General features: G+C 40.6%; 1 protein-coding gene across 1 annotated transcript in view; it reads right to left on the reverse strand.

Moving 5' to 3' along the window:
* The window catches only part of dph6 (diphthamine biosynthesis 6), a 55939-nt gene extending 50436 nt beyond the window's left edge, over positions 1-5503 (reverse strand). The window contains exons 1-3 of the mRNA XM_030785338.1: positions 5481-5503; positions 5146-5240; positions 4845-5029 (exon numbers count right to left, since the gene is read on the reverse strand). Coding sequence (XP_030641198.1) covers positions 4845-5029; positions 5146-5240; positions 5481-5503 — 303 coding nt within the window. The remainder of the gene's footprint in view (positions 1-4844; positions 5030-5145; positions 5241-5480) is intronic.
* Positions 5504-18638: the final 13135 nt, after the last annotated feature.

Below are 18638 nucleotides of genomic sequence, written 5' to 3' on the forward strand. Positions count from 1 at the left end.
ACGTGGCGGCAATCAGAGACGGATTTTCTTTCTTTTTCTTTTTTTTCTGCACCGTTGTGCGGGGGTTTCCGACACCACTGTGAGCTTGATCGATCAGCGTGGCTCACTGGTTCCCAGCTCTGTGTCTCGGCTCATGCCCTCACAGCTGGAAACCTCCAGAAGGGCACATGCAGCACTGGCTACGGACACCTTCTAAAGGCTCCAGATAAAAGTTACAACGTCCAATAGAGTCTAGAGACCCAAAAAAAAAAAGAAAGAAAACAAACGTGTGTTTGGACTAGCCTGATGGACCCTAGTCTCAGGTGAAAGGAGCTTGTCTGCTTATGTCGATAATGGTGCGGAAAGAGTGTCTAGGGAATGCAGAGAGTGTTTAAGACATGGATAAGATCTACACACACAGAGGGAGGGAAATGTTTCAACATCTAAAAAGGCAATGCATTGCTCTTCAACCTGTTTCTATGACATGAAGAGACAGAGAGAGAAGAGGAAAAGAGAGAAAGAGAGAAAAACAGAAAGAGAGGGGGATCTACACTGCCCCAGGATATGACTTATCAAAATAGTAATATTCTTTTTACTGTTTTCTTAAAAAGGTGTGATGAGTTACAGATGAGGGAAAAGTTTGAATCATTTAATATTTGTACTCTATCACACCTGGGACCAAAATTTGACAGAAATGTCAAGTTTTTGCATTTTCCCAGGCTTACTTTGCAGATACCATCATGAATACCCCATTATTTGCCTAACAAAACTCAACGCTCTCGGCAAATTTGCTCAATAAGTTTGCACAGACAATCTAAAACTAACCATACAGTGGAAGGTTTGAAGTTTTACTCCCTTCTACATTAATACTGACAAAACAGCAGCACGTAAAATAGAGAGTACAATGTGTTGCACGAAATTCACAGAGCAAAGTCCTAAAAATCCATAATTGTTTTTCTCAAGGAAAATTAAAAAAAAAATAAATCACTCTCCGGTAAGAACAGAGCCTAGTCTCCGAGAACTCCACAGGAGATCAGCAAATGCTAGTGGTCAGCAATTCTCACAGCCTAGTTACGCGGCACCATGGAAATATGTTTTCACATTGTTTGAAGCTATGTCTGTGGAGTACAGTTGTAATTTCTAAACATGAGCTCATCAAGAAGATATGGAAAAATACGTGAAGAGTTCTGTTTTCAACTCAGGGGAGCAAAGGAAGCAGACGTGAACTTGTTATCTTGTACCAGAAGGCCTCTGACTTGACCTTTGAAGAAAAGAGCACGCAAATACGCATGCCCTCACACACACACACACACACACACACGCCCGTGCACACATGCACACAGACACACAGAGAGCTCCTGTTCCTTTCATAGACTGTAGAGACAATGAGACACAGGAAAGATTTTAAATGACTAATATTAACCTTCTGAGTAGCCTTAGGCAGCTGACGTTTCAGCCAGAGGTGACTGACAGTGCTAATCTGAATCACTGGCAGAACTATTCTGCTGTACTGAGTGTATGGGCAAGCAAAAGGACAGAACACAAATACCACCTTAATTTGATTTGACATATTCAATATCAATTTCTTTTGCATCTTGATACATATTCTTGATAAACATGCTGGGTTTCAAGAGACCCAAAGGAAAGTGTGTGTGTGTGTGTGTGTGTGTGTGTGTGTGTGTGTGTGTGTGTGTGTGTGTGAGAGAGAGAGCTAAATGTGCCTGTAAAAAAAGAAAAAAAATCATTCCTGAACTGCCATCAAGATGCCAAGCAAGGCCATTTTTTCCTTTTTTTTTTCTTATTTCTTCTTTTCAGAATGTTTAATCCTTCCACACAAGTAAGATAAAGCTGACATTCAATCTCTTGGTTGATTTATGAGATACTTAAAGAAAAGAGCACATCAATCTCTGGCCATATCCCTGCAATCAATGCTGACGTTAAATAAAAAGGAGAAAAAAAAAAAGAAAAACGAAAGATCCCTTGTGCTGCTGACAAAACAGTTATTTCTCTTTCGAAAAAAATCAAGTTCAAAGGTCAGCCTCGTCATCCCTTGCATGAGGTATGCTGTGACTCCTGTCTCTCAGATTACACACATCAAAAAGGATTTAAAAAGATCGACAGTCACCAAGGATGATGGAGCGACTGAGGGCAAGGCCACACTGTCATTATGAGATTATCGCCACTAATATATAAAGAAGAACTAAATGAAGAACTACATTTTTTTGTTTTGATTTGAGTTTTTTTGTTTTTTGGTTGTTTTTTTTTTTACATTTTTTCATTAACAATACTGCCAGAGAGGATGGTACATTCTTTTGATCTCTGAATGGGCCGACAGATTCTTTGAAGCAACAAAATGAGTTTCTGAGACAAAGAGGTGCGTTTCAAGAAAACGGCTATAGGTGGCACTGTTGCCCCATGGTCTGAGCAAAGTCGACAAACTCCGACTCGAAAAAAAAAAAAAAGTGGAAAAAAAGGGAGGGGGGAACTGATCCGCACAGCTTCAACAGAGCACTGAAAAAAAAAATTCTTTCATCTATGTTCAAGTGTCATTTGCCAAATAGATTTTAATAACATCTAATTAATTCACACTGCTAGCTTGAATCTTTCAAAATATCACATTTCCCAAACAGAACACATTTTTGATGCTAGAAATGTTCTTTTCCTGTGAGGGCGATTTTACAGCTAATTATCGGAGAGCTTTTTTTTTTTTTTTTTTTTTTTTTTTAAATTCTTCAACACAAATCAAACAATGAGCCAAACCTGAGAAGAATAAATTCAGAGCCTTTACACATTCAGTCTTCTTAAAAGGAAAAAAGTTGCTTATGATGGTGAAGCTAGTGAATTCTCACTCAGCTTAAGAACATCTAACTTTATTTTGGCTGAGAAATTAAAGCAAAAACTGAGGAAAATAAAAAGTTCAGAGTATGTTTAATGAAAAGTTCAGACTGAGGCTCAACAATGAGTCTTCATCAATTACAAAAGTTCTCCTTCCTAAAGGAAACAGAGAGAGAGAGAGAGAGAGAGACAGAGAGAGAGCGAGAGAGAGAGACGAGGGGTGGGGGAGGGTGAAACCACGCTTTCAGTCGTGTTCCTGATAAAGAGGGGAAATGTGTGTTTATCAAACACTGCTGCGAGTCCACAGATCATCGTGACTGTGGTAAACAATCTGAGGACGGCTCCAGCACAGCGGCCTGTGGGCCCATACGAGGCTGAGGAGGACAAGGGAGGTCACGCCACTACAACCCTGGAAATGGGAAATTAGGGAAACTCAGCAATCACTGAGTCTGAGGTGATACCAGGGACAGAGAAAACACAGGAGGGTGGAGGGAGGGCTTTCTGGAGACTATTAGAGCTTAAAAAAAAATAAAAATAAAATAAAATGGCAGAGAGAGAGAGAGAGGGAGAGGGAGAAAATGAGAGAAATGGAAGGAGAAGGAGGCAGACCAGGAGGTAAAAGGTAGAATGAGAGAAGGAGGAGGGTGATAGACAAAGGAGAGGGAAGAGAGAAGAAGAGAGAGGTAGTGGGGGTAGGCTGCGACAGAGAAAGTTAGAAACAAGTGAAATATGGAGAGAAAGAATAAGTGAGAAGGGCTTGAGGCAGGCTGAGGTTCACAAGCCTTTTCCATCAGCCTCTGGATGTCTCATATTGGACATGTCCACTGAAGGCCCAGTGCTGAATGAACATGTTTGCACATAGACCTACAGGGAGATCATACACTCCCTCCCCTTCCTGTTTACACCATGTCAAGACATCTGACACACCTACCCACCCCCAAAGTAACAAGCCCTTAAAATTTGATGCTTGCTGTTGTGATGTAAAAATGAGAGGAAAAGATTCACAGTACCCTGAAATGCAGGAAGAGGGGAGTTTGTTCACTCTGTCAAAGAGTGAGAGAGAGGGTGAGAGAGGGAGAGGGAGAGAGAGAGAGACGGAGAGGGAGAGAGAGAGAGAGAGAGAGAAAGAGAGAGAGGTGGATACTGAGAGAGCACTTGAAATGAGGTGTGAGGAAGATCTCGGTTGGCTATGTTCTGGGTGCCAAAGGTGTGAAACACAAACACAAACACACACACACACACACACACACACAGAAAGTTCAAGAAAAAAGCTGTCAGAAGATTCCTCTCTAACAACAGCTTCATCAATTATTTGACCCTTCCAAAATGAATATTTTCTAACCTCTCTGATAAAACATTTAATACTATATTAATGTCAGGTTGTTTTTCCACTATATCAAAAAGTACAAAGAGGGTATAGATTCCACAGCTGACAAGCCGAAAGGCAGTTAAACTGAGCCCATATATATATAGATGCATATGCAAGAGCTACTTTAGAGAATACTTGTCTAGAGGGCAAAATTCCACAACACTTGTCTGAGTGGCACAATTTTAACAGTGATTCAGTAACAATGATTTTGAGGGGCAGAAAAATTAATTATTACTACATTAAAATAAGTTTGCCTCCTCAAAAAATGAATGCCTGGAATGGATGTGTTCATAAATGTGAAATTATAAACGCGTAAAGGAAAAATGACACAAATGTTCATTGTATGCCCTAGTGTGACAGGAAGAGAAGTGGCATTTTAGGGAGAATGTGCCTCTCTGAAAGTGTGAAAGATATGCCACAGCTGTAGAAAACAGTGCATATTACGGTAGAAGAAAACAGCATTTTTCATCATTGAAATTGGAATTTAAATCGGTCTCAGTTCTATAAAATTGGTTATTTTGCTGCAGCAATATACACATAAATGTTCAGGGAACAAACTTGGTACACACACATACACACACTCCCACCCCTATATGAAGAGTATTATAGTATATGCTTGCTGAATTACATAGGGGCATCAAAGAGATGATCTTAAGATTACCTTGACCAGCTTCAGAAGATGATACAGGTCTTCTACCTCATCCCCTTCTGTGGGAGTGTACTCTTTCTCAGTATCCAAACTGTGACCTTCTATGGTCCGCCTGTAGAGAGGAAGACCCATAGCCTCTGCATACAGGTCAATGGCCTGAAAGCCAACAGTCTGATACATGTAACTGTCTAATTCATCTAGTAAAAAAAAGAAGAGAAATGTTTGTTAACTTTTATCAGTCGCCATGTTAATATTTAGACAGCGTTTTATATGTATTGTGCTTTGTGTTGTATCAGGACTTGGGTATTCTTACCTGTATTGTGAGCTGGGCGCAGGTTGGCAAGAGCGACAACTGAATGCCCGGCGGCCACGCACTGCATCATGTTGTAACAACTGTCTTTACCACCGCTGGAGATGACAGAAACGACAAAGAGGGTTACTACAGTAACACGGTCACCTGTACTGCTTCGGTGTTTCACATTGCTTAGTTTGTATGTTATTTGTATTATTTATTTGCTTGTTCTGAGAGTGAAATGTGCTTGTGACAGACGTTATAGTTCATATTTTACAGAAGGAATCGAGGTGATGACAGCCAGTATGTTGACGTAGCGTAGGCTACGTTACATTCCAAGAGCAGAGACAAATTACCTTATTAACGCCACAACTTTCATTTTCTTTATTCAAAACTGCCCCACGAACAATGCAGAACAATATTTAGTGGCCTTAAACATAGCCTTGAGGCCAAATGTATCAGAGTTAGGCAGCACAGGACACGATTATCGTTCCACAACAAGATGTTTCCCTGCCGAAACGTGGATCAAGTTTTTACCGGGAGGAGACAGGACCCGCAACTGAGGCTGCCTCTGCCTATGCCTGTTTGAAAAGCAGCGGCATTTATTGGTACTTTTAAGCACAGTTAGATGTTATTCATGTACACATCATGTAGCAACATGTACTGATAACTTTAATTTGTATGGTACTCAAACAGACGATGTAAATGGATATATTCTTCGAATTATTTTCAGGACTCTGTTTAAGCGTGTTTAAGAAGGCTGAGTCTCATGAGTCCACTGTCAGCGCTCTTTGCGGAGTTTCCATGTGCAGATACTTGTCATGACAGAGAATTACGACCGTCTTTCGAAGAATCACATACACCCATATTAACTGTATATTATCAAATACATAATAGCTTGTTTAATCGTTGAACACTGGTATAAATCTTGGATTACGGCAGGAACAGATGGAAATGTAGGCTTCAGTACCCCTCTTGTAAAATATAACTATTTTTGTTTCGTTTGAAATGCTGACTAAAAGTTAAAAGTTATTTTCGACGTCAGATATACCGCAGTCGCTTCAACAACTGCAGAAGTCAGTTCTTTTGAATTTACCTGGTACTCTTGTGACGACTTTAATAGAATGATATACATTAGCATAATTTATTGTAGGCAAATTATTACAATGCACTGAATGGTTTGTCAGCTGCTGAACTGATGTGTCTTTCACATCAGCGGTAATCATGAAGGTTATCTCACACATATTTTAGAAACATTGTTTGGGGTAAATGTTATGAATTATGTACAAATAACAATCAAATATTTGTTAGTGGAGGTAAGTTGCCGGCTCCTTAACCAGTAGAGAAAAATCCATCCAGCCCTTATGTTTGTAGCCTTAGAGAGACAGGCGAAGACCAAGCTGTGGTGTTCACACAGGTAGAAATGTTCCTCTGAGAAAGCACTGTGGCTTAGAGGTAAACCTTTGAAGCTCCTTTAGCTCTTCGTTGTTGTGCCAGAACAGAATAATTGCATTGCCTTCTTTTGCCTTCCTCACCTTTTGTGCCCCTAAGCAGGCCAAAGGCAACTGATTTTGTCTGAATGTACAAAATTGAAAGAGACATTTTCTCAACCTTTTTTTTTTTCTTTTTTTCAGATGTTCTTTTCTCTCTCTCTCTCTCTCTCTCTTTTTTTTTTTTGAAAACTCAACAATACTTGGTTAGGCAGACTATGGTTTAGCAATCTCTGTGTATATACCAGAGTCCAGAGTAGCCTAAACTACGTATGTGTAATATACATACATATGGAGTGCTTTCTGTTTGTGACTTAATAAAAGAATTGTTTAACTGCTTATTTTTTACGCCAGTGCCAGTATTTGTCCCCCAGTGGATATGCAGCCTTACATTGGATTTTTGTTTTCGGTAAAGTATGAAATATTATGTTTATGTTTGATTGACAGCATGACATCTTATGACACTCAGTTACCATAAAGCTGTATGATTCACCCCTACAATAATTGCTTACTTCATTATGAGAATATAATTTTCCCTCTGTGTGTGTTGAAGAACCACAGACATTTCTTTAGAAAAAACAACATTTAGTGAAAATAACCAGCTGTGCTTTGATTGTCCCTCCCTTGGTAACCTAAATACATAAAGATTAAATCTTAAGATAGAGTTTGTAGTACTAGGCACTAGCCATTGACTTAATTTCCATCTGGTACTTAATACTACATGTAGCTAATGCTGTTTTTTTGTAATTAAAAAACATTGATCCTGTCTGCACTAAATGACCATACTTAGCAATATTATTTTATTATGTGCCTCTTTTTGTTGAAAGCTTTAATAAAGAACTTCGTTGTTTGTTGTTATCTGTTTTGGTGCTCCGTCGGTTTAAAAGAGAATTTTATGTCCTTTTGTTGACATCGAGGGAATAAAAGTGTTGATGGATAGCATTACTGAGGCACAGGCAATGAAGTGAATATGAGACGCATAAATATGGAGGCAAGGCAGAGGAAATCGAACGACACCCTTGGCCTTTTCCTTAAAAGAGCGTGTGCATATGACAGTTGATTTACACAGATACACAAACTAATTTTTGTAGCACAAGGACACAAAAACTTTGGGTGTAATGAGAAAGTAAGGTCTGAAATCATGGGTAGATATATTGAGCACTTGGACAGTCCAGTCAAGGTTGGAGACAGCATGAGGAAAGAGTCGTCACATGCTGCCTTTTCCCTTTTCCCATCTATCTTTTTAAAGGACGACCTGTACAGAATCTATTCACTGTGATGTGGAGGGTCAGTCTGTAGAACATTTTGCAACAACAACAACAAAAAAAACATATTTTGGAATTACCCAAAGTTTTTGGATTAGAGAGGAAGGCAATTACCTTTAAGATACATAGCAACTGAATAAATTGCCACCATCTGTATTGTTTGTTCTAGGTATTTTTGAGTGATAAAACAATACATGTTTAATGTCAAATGTTCCTAAGAAGAACTGGCCTATGTTTGGATCTTGCACTGGGACACAGTCAGACCAGGAATGTACAGTACAATCACAAGAGAATGCAGGCTCTATGAACTTGTTTTACTCAGTTTTAAAAGGACCGTTTGCAGTTTTCCAACAATTACAAAACAGCAGAGCTGCAACTACTGGAAGTGCACCTACGTCATGTGATAAGTATTTCCGTCCTGATGAAACTGTATTTGCGGTTAAGCTTAAACCAGTTGGTTCTGTTGGTTTTCAAACTACTTTAGAATCCTGACTCTGACTCACAGCAGAACTCAGTTTGGGTTCTCATTCTTCATATTGGCCGTAGACAAAGAACAGATCTTTCCTATGATTTGTCGACCGGTTTGGTATTTGATGTGTTTCAGTGCTAAAACATTCCTTGGAGAATGGGAAACCTGCAGCACCCGGAATACTCTGCCCTGTGTCCACTCTTTCAACCTCAACACACTTTTAGCACACCTGACTGTCATGGATCCAACAGGATATTATCTCAGTTCTCCACAATACAAACAACACGCTCCTTCCTGTCACTAATATCGCTGCCAATGCTCCCTAAAGGACATTGTAGTGCTGGTTGTTTGGCATCCACAAGTTTTTCTTGTAGAATTTTGTAAACAACTTTTAAAATGTGCTCTTCTGCTTTTTTCTTTTCTTTTCTTTTCTTTTTTTTAAATAAAAGAATGTGTGGTGTGAAAAAAAAGTTTTGTGAATAAATCTTTAAATTCTCTTAATATTTAAATTTTGTATAAAAAATTGTATTTGTTGTACTTGTTTCAGCATTTTCAAAGAGACTGCAAAGCCTTTATTTCAGTTTTATCCTCTCTCTTCTTCCCCTTTCTTATTCCTTCTTTTGTTATGAAGAACAATCAATGATTACTCCTATCTGTGTATCTCTTCACTGTAGCAGTGTAGCACGATGAGTTTCTTCTGGAACCTTGATCTTAAAGTTCTGCATTTTCTTTTCATGGGATTGCCTAATGATGAAGTTCAACATTACCTCAGAGATACTTGGTTTGTTTTGATATCCTTTGATGATGTTGCCGGGATACTGTGTTACTCCCTCTAAAGGGAAATGGCTTTCACAAGAGCCAGCCGTGCTAAGTCAAGAGGTGTATTTATTCCCTCTAACATATATACACTGTCAGTGTATCTTCTCCACTTGGAAAGAGTGCCCAAATGTTTATGCCAGTGTTTTAAATTAGCACTCTTTAAGCAACAGGCCGTAACTCATAATGCTGACTTGTCAAGAGCCAGGTCTGTCGCTCATCTCTGTACCTCTGGATATAATTAGACCACAGAGAAGAACTTAAGTCCTTTCGACATCTCAAATCCAACTAATATGGAGATTATTGATTATTCTTTTTATTAATATTTAATAACTGGTCATTGACTTCATTGATTTAAACCAACAGTGCAATTCCCTGTCCTCTCACAATTCAGAACCTCATTTTTCTGAGCACCATCTTCTTAATGAGGGCTCTTTGCAGCCTAACCACATCCAAGGCCATTTGTAAACAAACCAAGCAGACATCTGTACGCATTTTTACAGACAATTAACTGTTATTGTGAGGGGCTCTAAATGGATTAGCAGGGCCATTAATGTCTCTGGCTAACTGAACCTTGATTGGAAGTTTTAGGAGACATGTACTAAATGAAACTAGATTTGATTCAAATTAAGCTTGATCCCTACATTGCACCACGATGTTGTCAGTTGGCTAATAATGACAGAGGATGTATTATATTTGCCTAGAAAATTCTGGCCTCTTACCATCATTTTACTTGCCAGAAAAAGCAGATAAAATGTGTTTGTTTTAAAACTGGGTAACGGGGTAGATGAAATCACACCAGTTAACAAAGTCACTTGCTTTTCATCTTTTCTATAAAACTTCTGCATGTTCTGTCTTGCTTCTCTCCTCTCTTTTCAGTTTGGGACTTCCTGTGTCTGACTATCAGTGCTGATTATCATACTTTTATTAATAGAACTGTTACTGAATTCCAAAGAATCAACAGAGTTGCCTTTTGGGATGTTTTGGGGGCACCAATGAAGAACAAATGCTATTTCCCAAAACTATCAGAATTCTTTCTTGATTTGAAAGTGCTTTGATTTACTCATAAAAATCCCAGAATCAAATTACTCTCTTTTATTTCTTTTTTTCTAACCTTCTGTGAAGTCACAGCCAAAAGGATGTGGTTCATTAGAGTACAAGATCCCCTTAATTATAAAACAGCCCAGAAAAGAAGCAGTCCACGCTGCTGTCACCTGACTCCACAGCTCAGCCAAACACAATCTCATACTCAAGCATTTCAACATTTTACAGAGACCTACGTTCTATATAATCCAAGGTCATAATTATTAGGAGTAGGGGGAATCAACACAGGCCCCTATTATTCCTATACTGATCTTTAATTTTAAGTTGTTGGGTTTTTTTTCTCAGAGATCTGATCAGAGCATTGGATGCTACGTTAGTTAAAGAGGACTTTATTTATGACATGTCATGTTTGTACAGCACTATTTGTGTTGAAGAGTTTGCGTTATGATGATTCAATGATTTGGTGACATTTTGTGAATTTCGAGCTTGCAAGAATTAGGGAGATGTGGAGATGATCTCAACTGAAGAAGTTCGAGTTACCAATGCGGTGAACTGATGACATTGAAGCATATTTTGTGATAATGAATTTTAAGTTGCTAGAGTAGAACAGCGAAGCAAATTAGGCCTCACGCATGCGGCAGAAGTTGAAATGATCAAAATGTCCTCTGCTTTTCTTTATTTTCTCTCCGGTCTGTATAAAGACCCCTTACAGTGCTATATGTTAGAGTCAGTAGATTGGATCTGTGGGTACATGAGAGAACTCTATTCTTCCTCATCTTTTTTTTTCTTTCTTTCTTTCGTTTTTTTTTTTTTTTTTTACCTTTTGTCTGCTAACCGAAGTGGGATGAAGTAATTAGAATGTCTGCTCTCTGATATCCTATACGCGGACGGTTTCACTCTCACCCGACAAACACAATCTTAATCCGGGAAATAGCTCGCAATCAGAATATTGGATCTGACATCAGAGGTAGCCACAGAGGCGATCCCCGCACACCCTGCCTGGGCTTCAAAGCTCCTCCAGGCTCTGTTATGGCTTTCCTTCGTGATGAAGTGTGACACTCTGCAAACACAAAAGCCCCAGTTCTCTTGTGGGTTTGCATTGCTTTTCTTGGATCACCCTATCCTGCCCAATGCCAAGTAAGCTTGTCTGTTTTCAGAGTGGGGCTCTGTATCTGTGTGTGTGTGTGTGTGTGTGTGTGTGTATGTGTTTGTATGTCTGGTTGCCGGGTTGTGTCTCAGATGATGTAATAAAGCTCTCTAATCACATACACCACCTGCCCTCCCGACGGTGGGTCACTGGTGTGAGGCGGGCTTGGGGCGGTGGGTGGGTGGGGGGGGTGTCTATGGTTTGGTTGGGGTGGGTGAAGGGGTGCTTCTTTGAAGGGACGTACGGATTCAGGAGTTTCTGCCCACTTTCGTCCACAGTAGTTTGCATCTGCATCCCATCCACGTTCTCTTATTGCGGCTAATGGACTCCAACTGCTGTAAAACTCTGAATGTCTCGCTCACTGGGTGAACGCTTACCTTCGCACGACTAAAAGTAAGGTCTCTGCAATCAGAGATGTAATCACTACACACCAAAAGAATACAAAGAGAGAGATAGATAGAAAGTGAGAGAGAGAGAGAGAGAGTGAGAGAGAGAGAGAGAAAGAATAGGATTACAGAGGTTGTAAGGTCTTTTTGTACAGAAACCAAAGTAAATAAAGCTTGCTGATGAAAAGCTTGAAATAACTGTCGACACTCAGTGCCTCTGTGGTCTTTATACTACTGACTAATGTGATGGGCTGTTCTTAAGGTTGCTCTCTCACTTCCAAGCCCAGCCACAGTAAGACGTCACCTAGGCTCCCACTCATCCAGGCCAGGCCCGCTCATCAGGAAAACAGAGGCAGGCAGAGTGGTCGTTTGTCTTGTGGTTTTGAGCTGCGGCTATTTCTCCACATGCCGTCCAGTGTCAACAGAGATTCTATAAATATCCTCCACAATGCACACACTGGCCTCAGCAGAGGAGGCGCAGCAAGGAGAATATGGAGGGATAGGGAGGGAGAGAGGGGGAGACAAGAGAGAGAGAGAGAGTGAGAGAGAGAGAAAGTGAGAGCGAAAGATATTGTAGAGTGAGAACTTCAGATAGACAAACTGAGGGAGAAAGTGAGAGAGTGTGAGATAGAGAGAGAAAATTCCTTATCTGCAAAGACAAGACTAGGTGATTGAATACTTGCACACATCCTGGGTCAGTCAAAGGATGAGGGCAAGTACACTTCTCAGTGAGCTGGGAAACCACCAAAGCCACATGGGAAAGATTATTTCCTCCAATCAGAGTTATTATCCGTCTGACTCACCACCCTTAGGAGCTTTGAAGAGTGGTCTGAGGCAGCCAGTCCAAGTAAGACAGGCCTGTTTTCTGTAGGAAATGGTATAATCGCACCCAAAATACTGTATGTGTGTAATGTTTGTTACGGTAAGTTTTGATGTGTTGGACTGGAAAGTTAACATTACCCCGCTGGAACGATCCCATTCCAAGTTCTGGCCTTGAAAAATCTAACCAAGCCCAGATGTTTGAGTTAAAAAAGACATTTATTTTCACATTCACATTGTCTTGATGTCTCTAATCTTTGGCCCATTCAGAATTGTAATTTTATGCTGTGTTCTGCTACAGCTGTCTCATCTCCAGCCTCTCCATTTTTTTTTTAAAGAAACATCCACATATGCTTGTCCTTCTCGATAAAGGCCAGGTTTCAGTCCAGTCGTATCCCAAACACTCATTTTCTCACCCACAGTATGCTTCTCTTTACATCTTTCTCAGTGGTCTGCTTCTTTCCCGAGAGCAGAGAAAATACTCTAAAGGAAGAAGTGTGTAGTGTAATAGACCACTGTGAGAGCCTGAGTACTGTACTGAAATGAATGGTAAGATTTTTATTGTAATAAACAATATTTGAATGATTAAGAGGTGAGCGGATTGTGGGATATGATTGGTCGGTGGAGGTTTTTGTTGCTGGCGGTGAATCGTGACACTTCCTGCCCTCCCCTTTGTTTCCATTTTGATATGTTGAAATGGTTGCATGCATGCACAGTTGCAACAGCTGCATGGTTCATATAAATCAGTTTACACATAACCTTGAACTAGTGATAACTTTTTTTCTGATAAACTGATGTAACAGCTTGTATGAGAAAAGCACGAACATTTTAGCTTTAAAACACATTATGAAAAGACTGACCAATGTTCTCACTTTTCTGGAAACTTTCACAAGGTGATATTTTTCACCTCACAAAGAATCTTGCGAATCTGTGTGTTTGTGAATGTAGACACGTGTGTCAGTGTGATGAAAGAGTTAACTTTTTTTTTTTAAAAGCGACAGTGCTTTTTGTGAGACTTGGCATCTGATCATTTCAAACAATTCCCAGCCTGTGACTAACCATAAATAAAAACAAAAAAGCCAAGGCCTTCACCAAGCTCTTTGGCTGATGCTTTAATGTCCCCACCCCAGATGAGAAACCATATACAACTCAGGATTTGACCTCAACTTTACAGCCTTAGACCTGTTGCTCCCAAGCGATTGATTGTAGGCAGCAGAAAAAAAAGCCCATCTTCCATGCCATGTCCTGACAATGCTTCAGTAAGAAATAGAACATGTTCTATCAGCAATTTCACCATGAGAAGCCCCACATCAGTGTCTCTCCTCGCTCGCTGACTGTTTTATTGGCGAATTCCACACGCTGGCCTAATCTTGGTTGCGGCGGGAGTCCTGTGATTAAACTGTATAAAAAAAGAGAAGCTACTCCACTAAAGCGCCCTGATTTACTGAGCTGTCACGCCAGTTCAGACGGGGCAACAAGTTCAGACCCCAGCAGGAGAAGCCTAATGAAAATGAAACAAGGTCTGAGACAGTGTTTGGGGTGGGGAGGTACGGGGTGGGGGGGGGTGACTGTTCACAGCCAAGGGGGTGGAGAGGGGAAGGATTTGTCTGTTCTGGCCCCGGGGTTAGACTGGATATGAGGTGCCCAAGCAACGGCCGTGGCCCAGCGATTGACCTCCATGTAACCTCTTCCAAACCCTGACCTACCCCCCGATGACCCCCCGTCATTTCCGTCAATGCAGGATTCATCTGTTGGCTAAAAGCAGGTCTGATACCTTAAGTACAGGGGTGGCTATAAAAGACACATCCTGATCGGCTTTCCTCTGCCCTGTGTTTATCACACACACACGACATCACACGCAAAAACACACACACACACGCAGACACACACACACCGTCACCACCACACCACACCCTCCCCGTCCTTACCATTAGCCCTTGGCTAACCTCTTTTAGTCATAGTTCATGGCCAGGCCATGTGGACATGTGCCTAAAGAGAGAGCGCGGAGGACAAACAGATGAAACCAAGGCCCTCTGATGTTCTCAAGAGCTTCCAAGAGGGAAGATTCCAATTTTGTTTATGCAAACGTACGAGGTAGGGAGGAGGGATGTTATCCAACATCTCCACAGATGTCCCATGTATGAGAGTTCTGTTATTTCGGACATTACTGTCAAAGGGCTTACTGTGAGAGAACCCAGCTGGAGAGAGAGAGAGAGAGAGAGAGAGAGAGAGAGAAAGGGGGAGAGTGAGTAAGAGAAGAGGTGGGATTCAAGAGTGCCTCCAGCACATAAAAGAGGTCAACTGCTTCTTCGATCCCACATCCATAATAGGAGAGGACGATCTGTGTTGTCTGGGTTTGGTGGATACAGAGAGGACCTCTTCCTCTTGCTGCTCCTGATAGGAATTTGGAGATTTACAGAAAGTCCTTCCCGTACCAGCACTGGTGCGCTTGTGTGTGTCTGTGTAAGCGTCAGCCTGGCCAGATGATCCAAACCTCCTCCCACCATCACCCCCCCTCCCCGAAGCCTGTCCACGCTACACCACACTATCCTCACGGGGAAGGAGGCGGTTGGCTCTGAGATAGCTGATTCAAGAGCTCTGTATCCGCCATTTCCTGCAGCAGGACAAAGCTACACCATGCACAGGGGTCTCATACACAAATGCCCACACCCACACACACTCACATACAAACACACACACACACACACACACACACACAAACACACTCACACATGCACACACACACACACACACACACACAGAAAGAGAGAGAGAGAGAGAGAGACTTCTTATCCCAGACAAAACTCTCCCGTGAGTTTTAAACTTTACATGTATAACCCTCTGTCTGTTTCATGTTTCATCTCTCTCTGTCTGAATCTCTGAGGTTTTTATTTGAGCTAAGGAGTGTGATTCCAGTGTCATCTACTGTGTAATGTTTCATTTACTATTCCCTTTGACAAATTTAGTTATTGAGATGATTGTACCATGAGCTTAAGTTACAATAATGACTACAGCTAATAACAGGAAGCATGAAGAGCTGGACAAATTCAGACAAGAGTTTGAGAAAAGATCCAGGGAAAAAAAAAAGGTTGAGAACAGGTAAATGTGATGAAATATCTCATCTCATCTCATAAATAATCCACTAATTTTTATGGCTCAATGTTTTCCACTGAAGCCTGACCAGTATTTCATATGCGTGTTGCATTGCAGCGTTGATATATGAGGCTTAGACTATGATGTCAGCGGAAAACACTTTCAATAATTGCCTGTGAGAAATATCTTCAACCTTCTAACACCTCTCCACGTCCGGCCCCCATCTTCGTACAAACTTCATCTGTCATCTCGCTCTCTCTCTCTCTCTCTCTCTCTCTCTCTCTCTCTCTCTCTCTCTCTCTTTAAGCAGTCAAAGTCATCCGAGTGATAAATGTCCCACTGCCATCCTCAATCCACACTATTTACATTCTGTCAAATTCTTGTGCATACAATTACCATCAATTAAAGAGCAAGTGTATGTTCTGGGCGGACAGGAGACTTTAACTTGCCCGTTTAAAAAAAAGTTCACCTTTAATACTTTCTTCACTTGTTTTTGCTGTGGTTCTGTACACTGTTATGTATTTAGTCTCTGCACACGCTCATATACCTTTTCACAAAATCTGAACTGAATCCTTCTAATCTAAACTCTTTCTCAGTCCTTGCACTTGCCAGAAATATGTCAGTTGCTTTACTTCTGTTCATTCTAGTGATTTTTCTTGTTGTTTAGCATAATTCGAAACCTTTCATATTGTTTTGTCAGATAGTCTCATCCCTTACTTTCCCATTAAATCAGCAAATTAGTGCGTAAAGTCTGTCTTTCACTGTGTTTGCTGTGAGAGTGTGTAAGCCCAGTTTGAGGACTAAATTAGGCCCTTGTGTGAATGAGAACAGACAGGCAGAGATTCTCTGGGTGTAACAAATTGATAGAAGTCAATTAAATGTCTATTACTAACCTCCTATGGCCCTCTGTCAATTATCTGTCCCATTAACCCAGCAATACACTACACTCTATGTGTTTAACAGTGAGAGGAAACAGCATGGTTACCAATCTCATCCCGGGTCATAAAAAAATGACACAGAAAGGATGACTTTAAAATAAATTCAATTCAATTACATTTAATTAAACGGTTAAGGTCATTTGCACCTCTGGTCCCAGCGTTGATCTGATTCATGGCCATAATAGGGTACATTACTACAGCTTTTTATATAGATTAGTCATAAATTTACAACACTTATAATATCTTCTCAAACCCAGTGTGCGTAGAAGCTCTTAACATGATAATGATCACAGAAATGATGCTATTATTCTCCAGTTTGGCACTGAACTTGAAAGATTTGAAGAGGAATGACTGGAATTTGAGAGAGGACAGAAGAAAGAGAGAGAAACCGGTGGAAGAATGTTACATATAATGCACCAAGGCACTGGGTTCAGTTTGTATCCAGTAATTACAGTGTTTAAAAGTAACACAGTCATGGTACATTTAAGTCTACTTAGTGGTCTCCGCAGCAGCGTACAGTACAGGTTCAGGGGATTACACATAACTGCTACTATACAACCTTAAGGTCTTTCCAGCCTCTGTTAAGATGAGCTGTTAATATCTACCTATTCACAAAACATATGTGATAAAATGGTAATGCATGATGAATAAATCCAAGATATGGGGACTTCTTAAATATATATATATATATATATATATATTTATATATATATATTTATATATATATATTTAGGGGGATCTTGGGATGACTCCTGACTCAACAGTCCTGGGGTTGGGAATTTCTGGGAAACCCCAAATTTTTTTTTCATCTAAAAATGCAAATGATAGTGACCAGTTATGAGTAGGCCTGCTCATCAAATGGTAATTTAAGCAAACAACCAGAATTACACGTAGCAGAATGTATTTTTTTTCAAAATGTAGGACCAGAAGACTCATGATCTCTGGCATCCTATTCAAATTTCAACTTTGTGGAAATGTAACTACAAAATGTCTAGTCACTTTCAGTGTAGGAAGTGTAATACGGTGAAATGACGTCTTTGGCTCTGACTCTTGACACACTCCTTGTTCAGGTCGTGTGACTTTGGACACCCTCTGGTTTTTCACTGAGCCACTGTGTGTTCGGTCCCAGCCAAACAGTTTAGCTAATAGCTCTCCTCAGAAAGATTTACGGCACAAAGACACCGAACAATTAGAGAGGAGAAAACACAAAAGCCAAGAGCACATAGGACAGATTTACGATCCCGTTGCAGATGCTATTTTTAAAACTGAAGGGTCCAATCACTCTCTACTGGTCTTTGAGAGGGAACAGTAAGATCAGGTATATTCCTAAGCGTGGAGTCAGAGGTCCTCATTGGTTTTCTCTCCATCTGTTGTGTTTTTTTTTTTTTTTCCTATTTCCGAAGGGCGAACATGCACTCTATTTACTACCTTGTGTGGGAAATTTGTGTAGGCTAGAGCTCTTACCATGCTGATATTCTGTGGAAAAAAAAAAAAAAAGTTATCACTCAATAGTCAAGTCTTCGCAGAGACAGACGGAGATGTGGAGACGGTGTTGACAGAGAGGCATTCCTGTCCCGTTCCGGAGCAGTGTTCCAGTCAGGAAAAGAGAGAGGAAACACTTGTGTCCATATAGCATGAATACTGAGAATAAAGGATGGGGAGGGGTGGGTGGAGGTATGGGCAGGGGGGGGGGGCAGAATGATTTGACCAAAGGCTTTAATAACCAGTGGAGAAACATATAGGAAGAATAGGCATGAGAGAAAAGAAGGAAGGTCCACCTATCTCCTCACGTTCCATCAAAGACATGAACACTGAAAATTCAGAAACGGATGATCGGACGATTCATCTAGAACTAGGACAACGACGAGGGAAAACGGAACTGGAAATGGAACCTCTTCATCACCATGGAGCGAGAAATGCAAACATTACACATACAAGATCAAGACTCTTGAGTTTCTTTGGGAGGTGTTTCGTTACACCCATCTTAGATTACACAGGACTTTAGAAATGAAATGGTTTTGAGGGCTTTTGTAATGAGGCTGACCCT

This window comes from Chanos chanos, chromosome 1, assembly GCF_902362185.1.
Source record: "Chanos chanos chromosome 1, fChaCha1.1, whole genome shotgun sequence".
Lineage (NCBI taxonomy): Eukaryota > Metazoa > Chordata > Actinopteri > Gonorynchiformes > Chanidae > Chanos > Chanos chanos.